At 69.9% G+C, this 13,029-nt stretch overlaps 1 protein-coding gene across 2 annotated transcripts in view; it reads right to left on the reverse strand.

Moving 5' to 3' along the window:
- Positions 1-285: 285 nt before the first annotated feature.
- SLIT1 (slit guidance ligand 1) overlaps positions 286-13,029 on the reverse strand; it is a 143,246-nt gene continuing 130,502 nt past the window's right edge. The window contains exons 29-37 of one of the 2 annotated variants that reach the window (XM_045025654.1): positions 10,159-10,304; positions 9,519-9,612; positions 6,995-7,129; positions 6,353-6,584; positions 5,228-5,358; positions 4,642-4,665; positions 2,929-3,156; positions 1,763-1,974; positions 286-1,358 (exon numbers count right to left, since the gene is read on the reverse strand). In XM_045025654.1, the coding sequence (XP_044881589.1) occupies positions 1,108-1,358; positions 1,763-1,974; positions 2,929-3,156; positions 4,642-4,665; positions 5,228-5,358; positions 6,353-6,584; positions 6,995-7,129; positions 9,519-9,612; positions 10,159-10,304 (1,453 nt within the window). In that variant the 3' untranslated portion in view covers positions 286-1,107. Of the gene's footprint in view, positions 1,359-1,762; positions 1,975-2,928; positions 3,218-4,510; positions 4,666-5,227; positions 5,359-6,352; positions 6,585-6,994; positions 7,130-9,518; positions 9,613-10,158; positions 10,305-13,029 lie in introns of both variants that reach the window. The other variant, XM_045025653.1, reaches the window with a different exon arrangement.

The following is a 13,029-nucleotide window of genomic DNA, read 5'->3' on the forward strand; positions in this document are numbered from 1 at the left end:
AGCCCAGAGCCCTCACCCCCCCACCCCCAAACGCCTCATCCCTGGCTCCACCCCAGAGCGCCGTGGGGCTGCTTCCTGCCCACGCCAGAGCAGGACCCAGCCGGGCCTTCAGTGCACCAGCTGGTGCCATCAGCCTCGCTGCTGGGCCCCCAGCCACGGGCGCCCCCTGGTTTTTCGAGTGCCCTATTCCATGGGGCGCAGGGCAGTGGGGGGGGGTCTCCCCCCGCCCCCCGCAGCATGCAGGGCCCTGCGCTGGCAGAGCCTGGCTCGGGAGCGGGGGGGTTAAATAGCCCAGCGGTCCAACCATTCACTGCCCCCCCCTCCCCGTGGCACCCGACAGCCGACACGGGAGCTCCTTTGGTACGCGGCCCGGCCCGGGGACCGGCAGCCACGGGCACTCCTGCACTGCAGCCAGGCCGCCGGTGCCAGCCGAGGGGAGGGGGCAGGAGAGCTGCCTGCGGCCAGCCCAACACTGCTACGCCCACGGCCACCCTGCGTTTGCCTGGGGGCACGTGGCCAGGCCTCCAGCCCAAACACTGATGCGGGGGCCTGGCACAGCGGGGGGCTCGTGCCCTGTGGACAGTGCAGGGCTCACCACTCCCATGGCGAGGGGGGCGGGGGGAGCCCAGGTCTCTGGCCACCACGGCTCCTGCGTTGCCCACAAACTGACACTGCTGCCGTTACAGCCAACGTCACGCCGCTGAGCCGGGCGCGGCCAGCCACCCCTAGGCGAAGGCAGCAGGGTCAGAGCACCCCCCCGCCCCTCCGGTGGCCAGGCCCCCGGTGCCTCGGCCGCCCTGACAGCCCCCGTCCCAGGGGAATTTCCGCAGGCCGGGAGCGGGTGTGGGGGCGCGTGGTTCTGGGGCTGTACAAACACAGGGTGGGGGCTGGGCCTGCTCCCCATGTCCCCCCACTATAAATACATTGGGGGCGCTGCCGTTTTAAACCCCCCCCATCGACACAGGTGTTCTGCGGCGGCTCGGCTGGGCAGCGACGTGGGCTGTGGGAGTCCCGGCTCACGGGTGGTGCCTCCAGCGGCTCCGCCCCTCGTCTCTAGCGGCGTTCTCCTCGGCGGGCCCCGGCTCTGCCGCCTCCCGCCGCCGGCCGCTACATGCACCGGGCGCAGCCGCACTTGCTGGCCTTCTCCACCTCCTCCACGAAGGAGGAGCCGTCGCTGCACTCGAAGGTGAACTTCCTCCGCTTCAGGCGCAGCCCCGTGCAGCAGCCCTGGCCCTGGCCCTGGCCCCGGCAGGAGCCCCGGCACTGCACCCAGGAGACGGGCCGCGTGGTCTGGCAGATGGCATAGCCCCGCTGCACTTGGGGGTGCTCCCGCACCGGCTCGCCCCGGCACGCCGACTCTGCAGGGCCAGGAGAGAGGCAGTCAGCCCCGGGGGCACGGCGCAGGCTGGCGCCTGCCGAGGAGCCTGGCATGTCACCCCCTGCACACGGGCGAGGCCCCGGCCCTGGGCGCACTGCTCTGTGGCACCTGCTGGCTGTGAGACTCTGCCGAGGCCCAGCCCGAGGCAGGGGGGCCGAGTGCTCCCTGCGGAGGAGACCACGAGGCAGGAGCTAGCACCAAATAGCAATCGCCACCGGGAGCCCTGCTCCAGGGACGTGGGGCCAGACTCACCGCGGGCAGCAGCGCTACGCCAGGGCCCTGGGCACCTCTCAGTGGGCGGGGGAGGCCTGTCCGTGGGGCTCTGCCGTCGCAGCCACGCCCGGGGCAAGCTGGAGCAGGCCGTGACGGGGCAGGGGCACTGACCTTGGTTGCACAGCTGGCCGGCGTAGCCGCTCTGGCACTCGCAGGACGCCTCCCCCAGGGCCGAGATCTGGCAGTGCCCGTGCACGCACGGCAGGCTGTTGCAGGGGTTGTGGGGCTCCCCCGGCTGGCTGCACAGGGCGCCGCGGTACCCGTCGTGGCACTGGCAGCTGTAGGAGAGCGCGTCGAGGGGCACGCAGTCCCCGTGGACACACCTGCGGGAGCAGAGACACGAACCTGGGCAGAGCCGAGTGCTGCAGGCAGGGCCGTGGGGCGCCGGGCGCTCTACTGTCTGCCAGGGGCCCTGGCCCAGGGGTTTAGCCGTAAGCCAGGCAGCCCGTCACGGCCTCAGCGACCCGCTGGGACAGCGCCCACGGAGCAGCCCCTGGCAGCAGAGAGCGTGAAGGCGAACACCCCCCCACCAGGCTGGTACCAACCCTGGCACGTCACCCCCAGCAACTCAGCAGGTCCGAGCTGGCTACGCCGGCTACTCCCGGCCTGCTCCTTCCCCGGCAACGGTCCTGCCGGGCCTGGCTCGGACTCAGCCACCCGGGGCCGCGCTGCCCATCCCCAGCCAGGCCCGTCATTGGCTGCGTGTGGCCTCGGGGCTCATGCAAGGGAGCACCTGGCAGCACCAGCGGGAGCGCGGCACATACGCAGCGTGCGCCCGCTGCCCCGTACGCTGCTCATTCCTCCCTCCCCCCAGCTCTGCCGGGGCCCCTCCCTCCCGACCTGCAGCCCCTGCCAGCCTGTCTCTGCCCCCTCTCCAGCTCTGCCAGTGCCCCTCACTCCCGACCTGCAGCCCAGCTCTGCCGATGCCCCTCACTCCCGACCTGCAGCCCCTGCCAGCCCGTCTCTGCCCCCTCTCCAGCTCTGCCAGTGCCCCTCCCTCCCGACCTGCAGCCCCTGCCAGCCCATCTCTGCCCCCTCTCCAGCTCTGCCAGGGCCCCTCCCTCCCGACCTGCAGCCCCTGCCAGCCCGTCTCTGCCCCCTCTCCAGCTCTGCCGATGCCCCTCACTCCCGACCTGCAGCCCCTGCCAGCCCAGTACTGCCGGGGCCCCTCACTCCCGACCTGCAGCCCCTGCTGTGCCAGCTGGGGGCTTTGCTGCTGGTGCCGCGAGGGGCCAGCGTCGGCAGCCCGTGGGGAAGGGGCTGGCACCCACACTCACTTGTGGCCCTGGCAGGGGCTGTGGCCCTGCTGGTCGCAGTGCAGCCCTGCCCAGCCCGGCTCGCAGTGGCAGACGGGGCCGTGGGCGGCGTCGGGCTGGCACAGGCCATGCAGGCAGTACAGCTTGCGGCAGGGCTCGCAGCCCGGCACCACCCCCGGCTTCATCTGGGTCTTGGTGAAGTCCTGCAGCTCGTGGTTGATGTAGAGGTTGCGGATGCAGCCGTGGAAGCTGGTGCCGTTGAGGATCTGCCAGAGGCGGAAGGCGGCCGAGTTCACGTCCACCGGCATGCCTGGCAGAGAGCGGGTGGGGCGGGCGTCAGACGGGCGCAGGGGCACCCAGCCCCCACAGCGCAGAGAGATCCGAGCGCCGCCATCCCCTCCCTCCTGGGCCCAGCGAAGCCTCCCCCACGCGCCCTGGCTGACCGACCGCCAGCCTGGGCCTGACCCCTGCCAAGCCCCTTGTGCCAGCCTCCCCAAGGCCTCCCCGCGGCCGAGCTCAGCCCCCCCCTCCCGGGCAGCCCCAGGAACCCTTTGTGACATTATTGATATAATCTGGCACCAAATCTTGTGCAAAGAGGGCATAGGAGGTGTCTAAGACCAGATTATGGGGGGCTGGTTAAAATGTAGGGTGTCTATATGTGTGTATCACTTTGTAAGCTCTATACTGTCTGTATTTTAAATTTTAAACTCGCTTCTGGGAAACACCCCAGACAAGTTGTTGACAGCTCTGACTAGCTGGCTTGATGGCCCATTAAGGACCATCAGCTACACAATTGACCCATGGAGAGAAGGCAGATACGCCTTGTGACTCAGCAAAGTGCAGGGACTTGCCCATGTGACTGTAGACTCCATTTTGCTGTAATTTTCCACAGTGAGGACAAAGAGATTCTTACACCTGGAAGAGCCTATATAAGGCTAATGCCTCATCTCCATCTGGTCTTCAATCCTGCTTCTGACCTCTGGAGGGACTTTGCTACAAACTGAAGCTCTGCACAAAGGATTGAATGACCCATCCCAGCGGGGGATGTTCCAGAGACTTGATTTGAACCTGCAGTTTATTCCATCACTGCTACAAGCCTGAACTAAGAACTTTGCCATCACTGTATGTAATTGATTCCATTTAACCAATTCTAGCTCTCATCTCTACCTTTTCCTTTTATGAATAAACCTTTAGATTTTAGATTCTAAAGGATTGGCAACAGCATGATTTGTGGGTAAGATCTGATGTGTATATTGACCTGGGTCTGGGGCTTGGTCCTTTGGGATCGAGAGAACCTTTTTCTTTTATTGGGGTGTTGGTTTTCATAACCATTCATCCCCAGGACGAATGGGACTGGTGGTAATACTGGGAGACTGGAGTGTCTAAGGGAATTGCTTGTGTGACTTGTGGTTAGCCAGTGGGGTGAGACCAAAGTCCGTTTGTCTGGCTGGTTTGGTGCCTTAGAGGTGGAAAAACCCCAGCCTAGGGCTGTAACTGCCCTGTTTTAAGCGATTTGTCCTGAATTGATACTCTCAGTTGGGTCCCGCCAGAACAGCCTTGTCACACCCTCCCCCAAGCCTGGCGCCCCGGGTCCGGGACCCACCTCCCACGTAGAGTGGCGCCTCGCTGCTCAGCGTGTGGGGCTTGCCGAAGCCGTCCATGGTCATGGGGCTGCCCCCGTCGATGGAGAGATTCACCATCTGCTCGAACGTCACCAGCTCCACCGTGTGGAACTGCCCGTCGTTGATGGTCTCGGCGCTGGGGGCAGGGCCAGATCCCAGGGTTAGTGACGGAGCCCAGAGCCTCCCCCCACCCTGGCTGTCCAGCCCAGCCCAGCCCAGCCCCACCCACCCCTCCAGCTGCCCACACTCACAGCAGTCAGTGTCTGGCATGGGGGGGGGCCTGTGCCTAGGCCCGGGGTGGGGGATGCTATCCCAGCGCACAGACTGGGGTTCAGGGAGTGGCTCCTCCACACACAGGGCTCAGGGCTGGCACCGCCGTCAGGGGTGCGGTTGCACTGAGCTGGGGGGCGCTGACCTTGTCTACACTGGGGCATCCATGCCAGGCTGCTCCCCGTCAGTGCCACTCCAGCCAGCTGTGCTGGGGGCGGGCGGGACAGTGCCAGGCCTGGCAGAGCCCTCCGGGCACGGGCCAGGCTCTCCGGCCAGCCTGTGGGACACGGCTGGGGGCCCAGTGCAGGGGCAGGGGCTGTGCCCCAGGCCCCACATCACGGGTACGGCTCTGGCAGGGGCGGGGGGCTCAGGCTGCCCCCCCAAGGGGCTGCCCCCCGGCGCCGCGGCTGGCGGGGAGAGGGTGGTACCTGTAGATGGCCGAGCTGGGGTAGCTGCCGGGGTCGTAGCTGACCCGCACGTGGCCCTGGTACAGCTCCACGGCCATGTGGTCCCGATCCCCGTTGTACAGCAGGATCCCGTTGTCCTCGGCCGTGGAGACCTGGCGGGGGTGGGGGGGGACGGTCAGACCAGGTGCCGCGGCCCAGCAGCCAGCCTGGGCAGATCCCCAGCATCCCCGCCCGGCACCCGCCCCCCTGCACCCCCCTGGCGCCCGGCACCTGCCCCCCTGCATCGCCCTGGCACTCAGCCCCGCCCCCCGCCTCGCCTCCCTGCATCCCCCTGGCACCCAGCCCCGCCCCAACCCCACCTCCCTGCACCTCCCTCTGCCACCCAGCCCCGCCCCCCGCCTCGCCTCCCTGCATCCCCCTGGCATCCAGCCCCACCTCCCTGCACCTCCCTCTGCCACCCAGCCCCGCCTCCCTGCACCCCCCTGGCGCCCGGCACCTGCCCCCCTGCATCGCCCTGGCACTCAGCCCCGCCCCAACCCCACCTCCCTGCACCTCCCTCTGCCACCCAGCCCCGCCTCCCTGCATCCCCCTGGCGCCCGGCACCTGCCCCCCTGCATCCCCCTGGCACCCAGCCCCGCCCCCCGCCTCGCCTCCCTGCATCCCCCTGGCACCCAGCCCCGCCCCAACCCCACCTCCCTGCACCTCCCTCTGCCACCCAGCCCCGCCCCCCGCCTCGCCTCCCTGCATCCCCCTGGCACCCAGCCCCGCCCCCAGCCCCACCTCCCTGCAACCCCCTTGCACCCAGGCCCTCCCCCAACCCCACCTCCCTGCACCTCCCTCTGCCACCCAGCCCCGCCTCCCTGCATCCCCCTGGCACCCAGCCCCGCCCCCAGCCCCACCTCCCTGCATCCCCCTGGCCCCCAGCCCCACCCCCAGCCCCACCTCCCTGCATCCCCCTGGCACCCAGCCCCACCTCCCTGCATCCCCCTGGCACCCAGCACTGCTCCCTGCACCCAGCTCTGCCCCCTAGCACCCAGTCCCCCCTGCTCACCCCACGCACCGGCCCTGCAGCAGCCCCAGGGGCAGCCCTGGCAGGGGCCGTGCCCGGTGGCTGAGGGGTGTGGCGGGGCCGGCACAGGCCCGTACCTGCAGCGTGATGTTGGCCCGTGGCCAGTTGTGCAGGTCGGTGAATTGCAGGTACGTGTCCCGGTCCACAAAGTTGACGCTCAGCAGCTTCTCGCACTTGGGGCCCCCGAAGCCGGGGGGGCAGCGGCACACGGCGCGGCTGCCCAGCTCCACGCACTCGGCCCCGTTCTGGCACTCGGCCCGCGGGCAGAGACCGGGCTGGGCGCGAGGCGGCAGCTCACACAGCTGCCCGCTGGGGAGAGGGACGGGCCGGCAGCGTGGTGAGAGGAGCCCGTGCGCCTGGGACCCCAGCGAGACCCGGGCGGCCGGCCCCTCCCCAGGCCCGGCTCAGCCGCCACACAGCAGGTGCAGGGGGCTCTGGGTGCTGAGGGCAACGGCCCCCACAGCAAACCCCCGAGAGCAAAGCTAGGCAGGTTCTGGGCCCCCCTCGGCCGCACTGGGGCAGACTCCCCGGCCCACGAGGCCCCTCACCTCCAGCTGCACGGCCCATGCTGGGCCCCGCCCGGGACGTGCGCAGGGAGCGGGGCGGGGTGCTAGGGAGACCACCGGGCACCCGCCTAGCGGCGCTGTGCATCCCACGCCCCCCACACAGGGCGGGCAGCCCCCTCTCCCCGGGGTGCCACGCGGCTCTGCCGGCCTCACCTGTAGCCCTGCCTGCAGAGGCAGGAGTAGCCGGTCCCCTCGGCCTGGCACTGGGCACCGTGCTGGCAGCGGTGGTCCCGGCAGGCATCGTCCAGGCTGCAGTTGTCCCCCCCGTAGCCGGGGGCGCACTCACACCTGGGGGGGAGGCACCTTGCTCAGAGCCGCCACGTCCTGCCGCTGCAAGGGGGCGGCTGCTCCCCCGGAAACGCGCCTAAGGGAAGCCCCCCCCCCCCCCCAGCCCAGCTCCGGGCAGAGCCCAGAGATCCTCCGGCCCCCCCCAGCCCAGCTCCAGGCAGAGCCCAGAGATCCTCCGGCCCCCCCCAGCCCAGCTCCGACGAGCCCAGAGATCCTCCCGCCCCCCCCCCCCAGCCCATCTCCGACGAGCCCAGAGATCCTCCGCCCCCCCCCGCCCAGCTCCGGGCAGAGCCCAGAGATCCCCCCCCCCCCCCAGCCCGGCTCCGGGCAGAGCCCAGAGATCCTCCGGCCCCCCCCAGCCCATCTCCGACGAGCCCAGAGATCCTCCGCCCCCCCCAGCCCGGCTCCGGGCAGAGCCCAGAGATCCTCCGGCCCCCCCCGCCCCGCTCCGGGCAGAGCCCAGCGATCCTCCGCCCCCCCCCGCAGCCCAGCTCCGGGCAGAGCCCAGCGATCCTCCGGCCCCCGCAGCCCAGCTCCGGGCAGAGCCCAGAGATCCTCCGCCCCCCCCCGCAGCCCAGCTCCGGGCAGAGCCCAGAGATCCTCCGGCCCCCCCAGCCCAGCTCCGACGAGCCCAGAGATCCTCCGGCCCCCCCAGCCCAGCTCCGACGAGCCCAGAGATCCTCCGGCCCCCCCAGCCCAGCTCCGACGAGCCCAGAGATCCTCCACCCCCCCCCAGCCCAGCTCCGACGAGCCCAGAGATCCTCCGCCCCCCCCCAGCCCAGCTCCGACGAGCCCAGAGATCCTCCGCCCCCCCCAGCCCAGCTCCGACGAGCCCAGAGATCCTCCGCCCCCCCCCAGCCCCGCTCCGACGAGCCCAGAGATCCTCCGCCCCCCCCCAGCCCAGCTCCGACGAGCCCAGAGATCCTCCGCCCCCCCCCAGCCCAGCTCCGACGAGCCCAGAGATCCTCCGGCCCCCGCAGCCCAGCTCCGGGCCAGGGCAGGGGTAGGCCCCACTGTCCCTGTGCTTGGGCACTGCCTGGCCCCCGCACTGTGCCAGTCCCGCTCCCCCTCCTGCCCGGGGGGACATGGCAGAGCTGAACCAGTGTGATGAACTGGGGCTGTTCTTAATGTTTGCTCTGAATACTGGGTTGGTGCCTCAGTGTCCCCTCTGCAGTTCTTAATATCTAGGTGGGGGGATCAGGGGGTGCGATTGCTGCAGAGGAAGGGGCCAGTGCACCTAAATGCCTGACACTGTCTCCTGGCAACTGATGGCCTGGGCCCCTCCCCTGCAAGGTGCCAGCTGAAGGTGTTGGAGACACAGAGGTCAGGTGACCCCCTAGCCCGGGGAAGGAGCTGAGCAGAGAGGAGGGGCTGGAGGGGGTTGTCAGTCTGGGGCTGGTTGGGGATGAGGAGTGAGGGCAGACGTGGGGGTCTGGCTCACTGCCCCCAGGATGGACCCGGCCGAGGGGTCCGGCTCGCGGTACCTACAAGCTCTGTGTTAGACCCTGTTCCTGTCATCTAATAAACCTCTGTGTTACTGGCTGGCTGAGAGTCACGTCTGACTGCGCAGTGGGGGGGCAGGACCCTGTGGCCCCCCAGGACCTCGCCTGGGCGGACTCGCTGTGGGAAGCGCACGGAGGGGCAGAGGATGCTGAATGCTCCAAGGAGAGACCCAGGAGGTGAAGCCGTGGGAGCTTCTTGCCCTGCAGACAGGCTGCTCCGAGGGAGAGGAGGCTCCCAGAGTCCTGCCTGGCTTGGTGGGAAGCCGTTCCAGAGCAGCGCCCGGGGACTCCGGGACAATCTGCTCCTCAGGCTCGGCCGGGCTCCCCACTCGGCGCCAGGGGATCCTTTGACTCTCAGCGCTGGCGGGTCCCAGCGCCCTGGAGCGCTAGGCGCTGGCTGCCCCCCGAGCAGCGTGAGTCCCAGCCCTGGGACGCAGGCGAGACGCCAGGGCGCACAGGGCAGCACCGGGACGCCACCGGGCAGCAGGTCGGGCAGTGTCTGTTGGGACGTCCCTGCTCCCAGCACCGGGGGGGTCTGTGCCCTCCAGCACCAGGGCAAACCGCCCCGAGGGACGCCCAGAAAGGGGCCAGGCCAAAGGCACTTGGCCCCCCGGGTGTCGCCCGGCTGCGGGTCCGTGCAGCCGGTGCCCCAGCCCCAGCGCTGCCCCCTGCGGCCCAAGGGAGGGGAGCCCGGCACGATGGCGAGCAGGGTCCTGATTCAGACACTGCGGTGACAGGCGCTGCCCCTCCCCCATGCCTGGGGACTGGGGGTCCCTGGGCTCGTGCCCACGACCGTGCCATGTCTGGGGCAGCCCCAGGTGCCCTGTGCCCAGCCACACGGGCAGGGAATGGGGGGGGGGGTTAACCCTTCGTGGGCGGGTACTCACCGGGGCCCCTCGGCGGTGACGACGCACTGGGCACGGGGCTGGCAGGGGCTGAGCTCCATGGAGCAGAGATCCAGCAGCTCCTCGCAGGCCCGGCCTGGACAAGGGAGGGGAGAGGCCAGGCTCAGCGGGTGGGCAGTGCCAGCATGGACCCCTCCCAGCCTGCTGCCCCGAGCTCCCGCTGGGCCCGGCTCAGCGAGACGGACGGGAGGGAGGGGCGCTGGCCCCACGGCCACGGGGAGCAGGCGGGCGGGTCTGTGCGGGAGGCTGGCACAGGGCACCGCAGCCTGGCAGAGAAGGTCCCCAGGCCAGGTTCTCGCCAGGCTTCCCCCCTGGTGCCCAGCCAGGCCTCCCTGCTCCGCCTTGCTCGTTCGGCTCCGGGCCAGGGAGAGGCCTGGCCGGTGAAATGTCCCCCGGCTCCCACGGGCCTGGGCTGGGACACCGGCTGTCACCACCTGCCCAGCGGCAGGGCCCAGCTCAGGGGAGCAGGGCGGGATGGGCACGGCTGGCAGCGGGGGCAGGCGGCCAGGGAGACCTTTCTCCTCCTGGGGAGGGGCTCTGGCCCTTCCACCCAGACTGCCCGGCTGGGGCCCTCGGAGGCCGGTTCCCTGGCGGCCCTGGGAGGGTCCCTCCTGCCCCTTACCTGTGTAGTGGGGCTGGCACAGACAGGTGGCGTTTCCGAGCCCAGGAACGCAGGTGCCCCCGTTGGCACAGGCCTGGTCCTGGTCCTGGCAGGCGTCGGTGATGGCGCTGCAGGTCGGCCCCTCGAATCCTGCTGCACAAAGGCACCTGCCAGGCGGGGAGGAAAACAACCCACAGGTAACCCCACAGACCCAGCCGCCCGGCTAACCCCACGGCTGGGCTGGCTCCAAACAGCCCCAGAACCACTGCGCAGCGCCCCCTGCTGGCTCTGCAGCAATTGTCACCAGACCCCCCCCCCCGCTCGCGTTCCCGGGACAGTCAATGGAGCGAGCGACGCCCAGGGGGCCGGGGCAGCACCACCTGCCCTTTGCAGACACGGCTGCCTTTGAGCCCGCACCCCCCTGGGAGAGGGGGACCCCCCGTCCCGGGGGGAACCGACACCCAGAGCTCCGAGGAGACACCCCAAGGCAGCGAAAGAGCTGGGACTAGAACCAGCCGCACCCGGCAGCTCCCTGCTCTAGCCCCTGGCGTGCAACCCCTCGGGGTGGGACCCAGGAGTCCTGGGCTCTGTCCCGCTCCCGCCCAGAGCCAGGCGGAACCCAGGAGTCCTGGGCTCTGTCCCCCTCCTGCCCAGAGCCAGGTACGGGCAGAACCCAGGAGTCCTGGGCTCTGTCCCCCTCCCACCCAGAGACGGGCAGAACCCAGGAGTCCTGGGCTCTGTCCCCCTCCTGACCAGAGCCGGGCACGGGCAGAACCCAGGAGTCCTGGGCTCTGTCCCCCTCCTGACCAGAGCCGGGCACGGGCAGAACCCAGGAGTCCTGGGCTCTGTCCCCCTCCTGACCAGAGCCGGGCACGGGCAGAACCCAGGAGTCCTGGGCTCTGTCCCCCTCCCGCCCAGAGACGGGCAGAACCCAGGAGTCCTGAGCTCTGTCCCCCTCCTGACCAGAGCCAGGTACGGGCAGAACCCAGGAGTCCTGGGCTCTGTCCCCCTCCCACCCAGAGCCGGGCACGGGCGGAACCCAGGAGTCCTGGGCTCTATCCCCCTCTCACCCAGAGCCGGGCACGGGCGGAACCCAGGAGTCCTGGGCTCTATCCCCCTCCCGCCCAGAGCCGGGCACGGGCGGAACCCAGGAGTCCTGGGCTCTATCCCCCTCTCGCCCAGAGCCGGGCATGGCTGTGGCAATGCTGGTGATTAAACCCTGTGCCCAGTGCCCACTAGCTCTGAACTGGTGCAGAGCTGCAGAGAGGATCAGGCCAGGAAAGGCTCCAGGACTGGACTGGGCTTCACCTGCTGCAGGAAGCGTCCTGAGGCCCGGTGCCCGTTGCAGCGCGGGCACCGGGGTGAGGGCTGCGGCACCGCGCCGATCCGTGGGAACCCAGGACGGTCTCTGCACGGGCCCAACCCGGGATGCACCCAGTCCCGGGCCAGGCTCAGGGCCAGCTGTGAGTCCCATGGTTGTAAAGGGGCGGGAGCAGGGGGTGGGTTCACAGGACGCCCCGTCATGAGCTGGGCCCGTGTTCAGCCGTGGAAGCACCAAAACCAGCAGTTCCAAGAACCTGCCTGGCCTGAAATCTCTGCTCAGCATCAGTTCACGTCACTGCCAGTGTGTGTGTGCGTGTGAGTGTGTGCGTGTGTGCACAGTGTATGTGTGTGTGAGTGTGTGCAAGCGCACCGTGTGAGTGCATGTGTATGTACTGGGCTGTGGGGGCGGGCCCCGTGCAGCGTCATACAGTGTGCATGTGAGTGTGTGTGCAAGTGCCGTGTGCTACTGTGTGTGTGCATGTGCACAGGTGCAAGTGCACAGTGAGTGCATGTGCAAGTGCACGTGTGTGCATGTTGCTGGTGTGTGCACGCACTGCACGTGTGTAGATGGGTGCAGCATGCATGTGCGTGTTACACGTGTACACACGTGTGTGTGCAAAGGAAGCTGGGGGTGGCTGGCTGTGGGCCCAGGGCCGTGCTGCCCTCCCCCGGGGTCGGGGCTGCTTGGCTGGCCGTGCCCGGAGCCTCGGCGCCTGCTTGGTGAGCTCTGCAAACCCCCAAGCGCCAGGCTGGCTGGCGCGGAGGCTGGGTTGCCGTGGCGACGGGCTGAGGCCATCCAGCGTGGGCGCTGGTGTCGGGGGGGGCACGTGGGGGCAGGGCTGGCTGTGCCACGCTTCCCAGGGGCCCATTGGCTGCCTCCCTCCGCAGCGCGGGAAGAGACCAGGCTGCCTCCGGCTTCCCGTGGGGAGTGCGTGAGCCCCACTCCCAGGGCTGGCGGCTGCGCCCGCCTGGGCCCCCGCCTGCAGGGACCGGCCTGGCACACAGACCTGCTTGGACTCGGGCTCCAGGGGAATCGCGCCCGGGCACCTGCCCTGGCACTGAGCTCTCACCGCCGGGGAACAGGGCGAGCGGCTGGGCCCGGCGGCATGGGGGGCTCCTGTCTGAGGGACGGAGCAGAGCACGTGCAGGGATGGGGGGGCGCCCGTGGGCTGCAGCACGGCCCCCCAGTCCCAGTCCCTCGCTGCACCGTCTCCAGCACCTCCCCGCTCCCGCCCCCAGCCAGCCCCACCCGGCCTTGGCCCGCGGGGTCCCAGCCCCCTGGGCTCTGAGCTTGCACGGCAGCCGGGCCCAGGTCTCAAGCTGCGGGAGGTTCCCCCCTCGCTCCCAGCCCCTCGGAGAGCCACTGAGCGCAGCTCTGGGGGATGCGCCCTGGGAGCCGGCCGCACAGGCCATCCCCGCCGCACTGAGCCGTCCCGCGGCAGGTCTCCAGACTCTGCTCCGGCCCCGAGTGCGTGGGGTGGGGAGCCGGGAACCCCAGCCATGCCGGCGGCAGGCGAGTCCCAGATCCACCCTGGGAGCCACGGTGCAGCGTCACACGACCCTGCGCTG

This window comes from Mauremys mutica, chromosome 7 (genome assembly GCF_020497125.1).
Source record: "Mauremys mutica isolate MM-2020 ecotype Southern chromosome 7, ASM2049712v1, whole genome shotgun sequence".
In the NCBI taxonomy this organism is placed as follows: Eukaryota; Metazoa; Chordata; order Testudines; family Geoemydidae; genus Mauremys; species Mauremys mutica.